The sequence below is a fragment of the Alosa alosa genome, chromosome 6, assembly GCF_017589495.1.
Source record: "Alosa alosa isolate M-15738 ecotype Scorff River chromosome 6, AALO_Geno_1.1, whole genome shotgun sequence".
Taxonomy (NCBI): Eukaryota; Metazoa; Chordata; class Actinopteri; order Clupeiformes; family Clupeidae; genus Alosa; species Alosa alosa.
In genome coordinates, this window is record NC_063194.1 from 12,571,767 (window position 1) to 12,579,266 (window position 7,500).

General features: G+C 49.3%; 1 protein-coding gene across 10 annotated transcripts in view; it reads left to right on the forward strand.

Annotated features, from left to right (window-relative positions):
• The window catches only part of hdac5 (histone deacetylase 5), a 60,720-nt gene that overhangs the window by 26,369 nt on the left and 26,851 nt on the right, over positions 1-7,500 (forward strand). For 8 of the 10 annotated variants that reach the window (XM_048246424.1, XM_048246415.1, XM_048246419.1 and 5 more), the window contains exons 2-4: positions 5,889-6,307; positions 6,532-6,676; positions 7,336-7,441. In XM_048246424.1, the coding sequence (XP_048102381.1) occupies positions 5,889-6,307; positions 6,532-6,676; positions 7,336-7,441 (670 nt within the window). The remainder of the gene's footprint in view (positions 1-5,888; positions 6,308-6,531; positions 6,677-7,335; positions 7,442-7,500) is intronic. The other 2 variants (XM_048246417.1, XM_048246418.1) reach the window with 2 other exon arrangements.

The following is a 7,500-nucleotide window of genomic DNA, read 5'->3' on the forward strand; positions in this document are numbered from 1 at the left end:
TACCTCTCCTGTCTCCTCCTGACAGGGGGTAGCTGTAGCTTGTCTGTGGTCTGTTTTGTGTCTGTACATTTGGGTGCAAAGCTTTCATTCTCTCCCTTGCAACACTGTAGAGAATGGATATACCATGACCTGGAGCACCACCCGAAAGCTCTCTCTCTCTCTCTCTCTCTCTCTCTCTCTCTCTCTCTGATTTCTTTGTCAATTTCATCTTCTCTCACTCCATGTCTTCCTCCCTTGCCTCCCTCCATCGCTGTGCTCCTGGGAGGCTGCCTGGCCTGGTGAGCTGTTCAGTATGACTTATCACAGTGGGCTAATTGGATTCCCTCGCAGCACATGGAGCCACTCTGGAGCCTGTGAATACTCCTGGCCTTTTGTCCCAGTTTCTCAGCATAGGAGTCCAGGGCCGTCCAGTCCAATCACAGGGGGACGCATGGAGCCTGGGCTTCACTGCTCCTCTCCTCTATCTCCCTATCTATCTATCTGTCTGTGCCCTGTTTTTTTGTCTGTCTTCCTTTCTTTCTTTCTTTCTTTCTTTCTTTCTTTCTTTCTTTCTTTCACTGACTTTTCATTTTTTCTCTCTTTCTGTTTATCCTCTTCTCACCCCTCTCTCTGCTTTCACCAGCTCTTTGTGTCTCTCTTTCCCTTTGTCTCCTCTCTCACTCCATCCTTTTCTGCTTGGGTCTCTCTCTGTCTCTCTAATGTGAAAACATTGTGAGGGCCTAAAGCTACTTGTATGCTTAATTTAGAAGCACCATTTTTGCTTGCGATTCAGGGCTATTTTTCTTGGCATCATTTACAACATTGTGGCTTCTGAAAGCACTAAAGGATTTGGTTTGAAATGGCAAAGCACCCCTGTATGTGTGTGTGTGTGTGTGTGTGTGTGTGTGTGTGTGTGTCTGTGTGTGTTTTGGAGTCGGGGGTTAAAACCAGAATGTTTGGTCTTTTCTAATCTTTTCTTTTCCCTGGTAATGAAGGCCGCAGTGCATTGAAGTTTGGCTTTCTCCAGACGTCTGAACTGGAGCTGAACTCTTTAGAGTTCTGTGTGTGTTTGTGTGTGTGTGTGTGTGTGTGTGTGTGTGTGTGTGTGTGTGTGTGTGTGTGTGTGTGTGTCGGGGAGGCTGCATCTCTGTCTGGGTTCCTTGGAAGAGCTGTAGTCCAGCTTGTTTACGCAACCCTTCTCTTTTTGGAAGATCTGAGATGAGCACAGAGGCATTTGTTGTCTACTCTCTGTTGCAATCTTACGGCTTTGTTTTTTGTAGTTGTGGATCGATCTGGACCGATCTCTTTCTTCTCTCTGCTGCTTTGATTGTTTTTATCAACACATTGTGAGAAGGGGTGCTGCATCACCTGTAGAAAAGTCTGGGAAATGCAGCGAATGGTGCTTTGACTCGCCAGTCTTTGCAAACAGGGCTTTTCTCTGTTGTGGCCATTCAAAGCCCCCTTAGGTTTGCCGTAGTTTTCCTGAGGCGTTCCAGTGGCCGGCAAGACTCTGCATGAGAGATATGTCTTTTCTTCACCCCCCCCCCCCCCCCCCCCCCCAGTTGAGTTGCTCAAGCATTCCCCATGAATACACGTCTAAAAATAGAGAGCCATTTTGCAAAAACGCCTTCCCGAGCATGCCAAGTTCTCAAGAAGTTTACGGTCTTTTGGTGCAGCCTTTGACTGTCAAGCCTGTCTGTCCAAAAAAAGAAAGGAAGAAAGACAAGCGGAGGAAGAGAGGGGGAAAAAACGAGTGCCACTCCATTTGCATTAGCAGTCATGACAAATGCAATGAACCTAAGCTTCATGGAAAACAGGGGATTTTCTGCGGAGGTGTCTAGGAGGAACTGGACTAATCCCGACTGGCTCGCACCTTGTGGCTGGGGAGTGCGGCTGACGTCAAACGCTTGACACGGTCGATCACTTCTAGGTGCGGCTATTTTTAGGCCATCCGATCGAGAAGGGTAATCTAGTTTGTTCTGCAGGGAAGGGGGTGGGTGGGGGGTGGGTGTGGTAAGCTGCAGGATTGCTGGCTTGTGGGCAAACTGGCCGCGGCTACTTTGTGGCATGATCTCATGTCGTCGTACACTGACCGGCTGCTCTGGCTTTTCCGGCACGCTTAAGAAAAAACCTCAAGGTCAGCGCACTGGGAATTATCCCGTGATCCTGTGCTTCCCCACATGGTTCTTCTCACCCGCCACACCCCAAGTTCAGCAGGCCCAGAAGGTGCTGCTCAGTTAACGGACTACCTGAACAAGGTGCTGATGGACCAAAGCGGGCCACGTGTAATAATGCAGAATTGCAATAAATACAAAGCAACGACAATAAAACTGCCCTTTTTATGTTAATGGTGAAAGCTCCTGGTGTTGCCGTTGCTGCTGCTGCTGTTGTTGTTGTTGTTGTTGTTGTTGTTGTTGTTGTTCTTGTTCTTGTTGTTGTTCTTGTTGTTGTTGTTGTTGATGCTGCGAGTGCAAACTGGCAGCGGGCAGCCAACGGGGCCCGTGTCATTTTTGCAAGCTGAAGTGCTTGCATGCTGTTTATGGAGCAAGCAGCCCATTAATTTCTGCTCGGAGAGGGAGAGGAGAGGAGGAGAGGAGAGGGAGTCCTCCTGCTTGCACGGGCTCATTTATCTTCAACATGGCATGTTTTCCTGCACAGCGCCCACCTGGGACTGAAGAAAATGAGAGAGACACAAAAAAAAGCAAGGAAGAGAGATGGAGAGGGGAGGAGGAGGAGAAGTGAAGGGTAGAACAAGCAGAGGGCAGCGGACGAGAGGAGAGGAGAGCAGAGGAGAGTCCTCAGGGCTGTCTGGCTGGCCGCGGAGATTCGGGCCAGTTTCCCTGACATTGTGACACAGTTTAGCAGCTGTGGACCAGCCAGAGGGGGAGCGGAGGCCTGAGAGATGCGCAGCCAAGCAGAGCAGAGAGCCATGCTGGCTCAGCTGGGGGCAGTCGCAGGGTAGCCTCATGTAAGTAGTGGCGACTGTGTTAAGGGGTTGCCTAAACAAACGGCCATCTTTTTCGCTCAGCGACATTTAGTTGTTCTCACTCATACAGCTACAACAACGTTTTGAAATCTGTCAAGGATTTTTAATTGATCTGTTTTTGATTTGATATGTCATCCCCACGTGTGTAAACACACACACACACACACACACACACACACACACCAGTGTTGACACATGGTGATAATCTCCTCTCTCCCCATGCTGTATCACACTCCTCTGCATGTTTCAGAGGTCTTAACTCTGACCTCGGGCTTTCTTGGAAAGGCTTTGTCCGCCCCTGCCCAAGAAATGACCTTGCCTTGCCTGTCCAAGAAATGGCCATCTGTTTGTGTTAGCCTCTTTGTAAAGAAGATAATCATATGAGAGTTACAGTTACTATAATAGTTTGAGAAGTCTTAGATAAAAATGTCTTGAATTCATAGATCGAAAGAAACTGGCAGTTGCAGGTTCTTATAAACAATATATTTTATATAAGTTTTTCTTTTTAATGACTTTGAATAATTGGCCAAAATGAGACTTTGTGGGGTACTGGGTGGATGTGACGTGTCCAGTAGAGAGACAAAGGCCGGAAGGGCCTGGATATGAGGTCAGCCTCATCAGGTAGCACTACTTGGCCTACTGACACTAATGGCAGCTGAAAGAGCTGACGCAGGAATGCTCTGAATCAGGCCGCTAACTTTGTGCCCGTCAGATAATCCTTCATTTCCTCTCACGCTCACAAACGCAGACTCAGGGGAAACAAAACCCAGTGTCCTCATCCTTGTCCTGCACTGGACTGCTGGACATCCACACACAACCACACACACACACACATAGTCTGTTAGTCAGGCTGCACACTCTTGGCCTGGATACTAGGCTCTAATACCATCGTTTGGCTCTCAGTCCTCTCTCTATTAGCTAAACATACACACACACACACACACACACACACACACACACACACACACACACACACACACACACACACACACACATACATAAACTAAACATGCATACACATGACACACATATATACACATAAAAAAATGCACACATGCATACACACACACACACACCAAACACATGCAGACCCCCCGCCACACACACACACACACACACACACACACCCACACACCCACACACACTCCAGCTGCTGAACACACCCCCATGGTTCAGGGAGCTATTTTCTGGCAGCGTTATGTCATCAGTCCCACCGTCCCCTGGCGCGCCTCTGGTCCCCCTGGGTGGTTATGCAAAGGCCCGGCCGCTGTGTCGATAGCCACCTGCTATTATTAGCCTGCGCTGGTCTGCTGCCCAGAGCCGCGGCTCAGTGGCGCGGATGCCCACGGCACGGCAGGGGGTCACAGGCACAACAGGAGTGCACACTCACACTGTGGCGTCCAGTTACAGGAGACATGGTGTGAGACGAAGAGTAAGATAGAAGAAAGAGAGAGAGAGAGAGAGGGAGAGAATACAAGATAGAGAGAGAGAGAGAATACTAGATAGAAAGAGAGAATACAAGAGAGAGAGAGAGAATAAAAGATAGATAGATAGATAGATAGATAGATAGATAGATACTTTATTGATCCCCAAGGGGAAATTCAAGAGAGAGAGAGAGAGAATACGAGAGAGAGAAAGAGAACACGAGAGAGAGATGTGATTTAACCTGAACACGGATGGATAGAGAGAGGAAGGGGGAGAAGAAGAAAACAGAAACATGGAGGAAGACAGAATCTACAAAAAAGAAGAGAGAAAGAGAGAGAGAGAGAATTCAATCGAATCGATGTATGGACATGCATTAACATCAGCGTTGTTTTTCCTGGTAAGCATTCTGACCTAATGCTCAGCACATGGACCCTGCTCATGACTGCGGAACTTGTGGGTTTCAAAACAAACAGAAGGCCAGAGTTTGCTATGGTCAATATGGTGCCGTTCCAAAGAAGCTCTATCCAAATGATTGCTCTCTCTCTGTTAGACCTTTATGCCGCACAGCATAATCGCCCATAGTGTAACAGAAAGCGTGTGTGTGTGTGTGTGTGTGTGTGTGTGTGTGTGTGTGTGTGTGACTGAGAGATTAATAAAGAGAGAGCAACAGTGTGTGTGAGTGTGTCGTGTTGGTATAGTACCTGCATTGTGGGGCGCTTGACCAATCGATTCCTGGAAGCTGAAGGTCAAACATGCATACACACACACACACACACACACACACACACACACACACACAAATGCACGCGCCTGTTGTGCCTGTTGTGTGTGAGAAATGTGTATGGAGCTTGTCCGCCGCGTTGGCGGAGTGCGGATGGATTTCATGCCACAGGACCCAGTGGTGTTCCGCGTGGTGGCATGAGCGGCTATTTTGGGCACAGTGAATGTCACATTTTTGCATGAGGTCAGTGTGTGAGGCGTGACGCCTGAACTTTGGTGTATCCTCTGCAGGCGCGAGGATTTCTTCCTGCTTTTAGACAGCCTGCTTTGATTCATTTGTTGTTGCCTGTTGTCATAGCAGTAGACAATGAATTGAGGCTCTACAGAGCCACATATTCTACAGCAGCATAAATAGGGTATGTGGTCCATCAGAGGCAGTCTGTAAATGACAATGGCAAAGAACATTTGTTTTTGCACCACGAAGAGACCTGAAGCCAAACTATTCTGAGAATCAGTGAGCCATCTGCTGAAGACTGGTCCAGAATCAGGTCTCTCTGCTGCTTCTGGTTTTCAAGAGGGCAAAAATGTCTGACTGGAGAGGACTGATGTTAATGTCATCTTCTTTTCTTTTGTCTCCCCTTTGACCTCATTTCCTACTCTCCTGTATCACTCCTCTCTCTCCCTCTCTGTATCTCTCTATCTCCCCCCTCTCTCTCTATCTATCTCTCTATGTATCTCTCTATCCCCCTCTCTCTGCCACTGTCTCTCTACCTCTCAGCATTGGACATGAAGACATCGTTACCGGGCGGACTGCGTAGCCCCGTGGGCGACTCGGGTCCCGGAGGCGGCAGCGTGAGCATCGTCGGCGGAGGAGGCGAGCGCTGCAGCAGCGGCGGCGGCGGCGGCGGCAGCAACACCGGCACCGGGAGCTCAGGCGGCAATCCCACCAACGCGTCCAGCGGCGGCGGAGGAGGAGGCAGCGTGGCGGTGGACCTGCGCACCGACCTGCGGGGCGACGTGCGCCTGAGCGCGCTGGGCGGCATGGACCCGGCGCTGACCGAGCAGCAGCTGCAGCACGAGCTGCTCCTGCTCAAGCAGCAGCAGGAGCTGCAAAAACAGCTGCTCTTCGCCGAGTTCCAGAAGCAGCACGAGGTGCTGACGCGCCAGCACGAGGTCCAGCTTCAGGAGCACCTCAAGGTGGGTGTGGGTGTGTGAGGGGTGTGTGTTGGTGTGTGTGGTTGTGTGTGTGTGTGTGGGGGGTACTTTCCATCCTCTATGACTTACTTTCCATCCTCACTTTTTACCTTTAATCTCTTGTGAAACTAATCTGTAGTAAATATTATTGTCACTTTATTTTCTGTGCACATTTGTTTCCCTGTGTGCGTGTGTGTGTGTGTGTGTGTTTGTGTGCATGCGTGCAGCAGCAGCAGGAGATTCTGGCAGTCAAGCGTCAGCAGGAGTTGGAGCAGAAGCGCAAGCTGGAGCAGCAGCGTCACGAGGAGCTGGAGAAGCAGCGTCTGGAGCAGCAGCTCATCATGCTGCGCAACAAGGAGAAGGGCAAAGAGAGTACGCAGCCAACCACAGAGCGCATACGCCACACGCCAGCCAATCACAGAGGGCAAACGCCACACGTCAGCCAATCACAGAGGGCATACGTCACACGCCAGCCAACCACAGAGCGCATATGTCACACACCAGCCAATCACGGAGTGCATACGTCACACGCCAGCCAATCACAGATTGCATACATCACACACCAGCCAATCACAGATTGCATACATCACACACCAGCCAATCACAGAGCGCATACGTCACACGCCAGCCAATCAATTTCAGAGATCACACACTAATGTTAACACCAACCAATCACATGCTCTGGACATCAGACACCAGAGCTCTTACTCAACACTCCAACCAATCACAGTCATAATAAGGAAGGGGCAACTGCACTCAAACAACCACTGGTTTATTGCTAAAATACTAGCCAATTAGGGCCCAGTAAGATGCATGTGGAATAGTCAGTCACTCCTACATTATTGGAGGTGGTCAGCTTGTGTTCAGAGATATTAGTCTGTTTGTGTGTGTGTGTGTGTGTGTCTGTGTGTCTGTGTGTGTGTGTGTGTGTGTGTGTGTGTGTATGTATGTATGTATGTATGTATGTGTGTGTTTTGTGTTGACATTTTTGTGCTCATATGTGGTGCATATGTGTGTTTGCGTTGACACAGGTGCCATTGCCAGCACTGAGGTCAAGTTGAAGTTGCAGGAGTTCCTCCTGAGCAAAAAAGATCCCACCCCTGGCGGACTAAACCATTCCTTCACCCAGAAGTGCTGGTGAGTGGTTGGGTCTTTGATTGATTATATGATTGATTGAGTAATTGAGCGAGTGATTG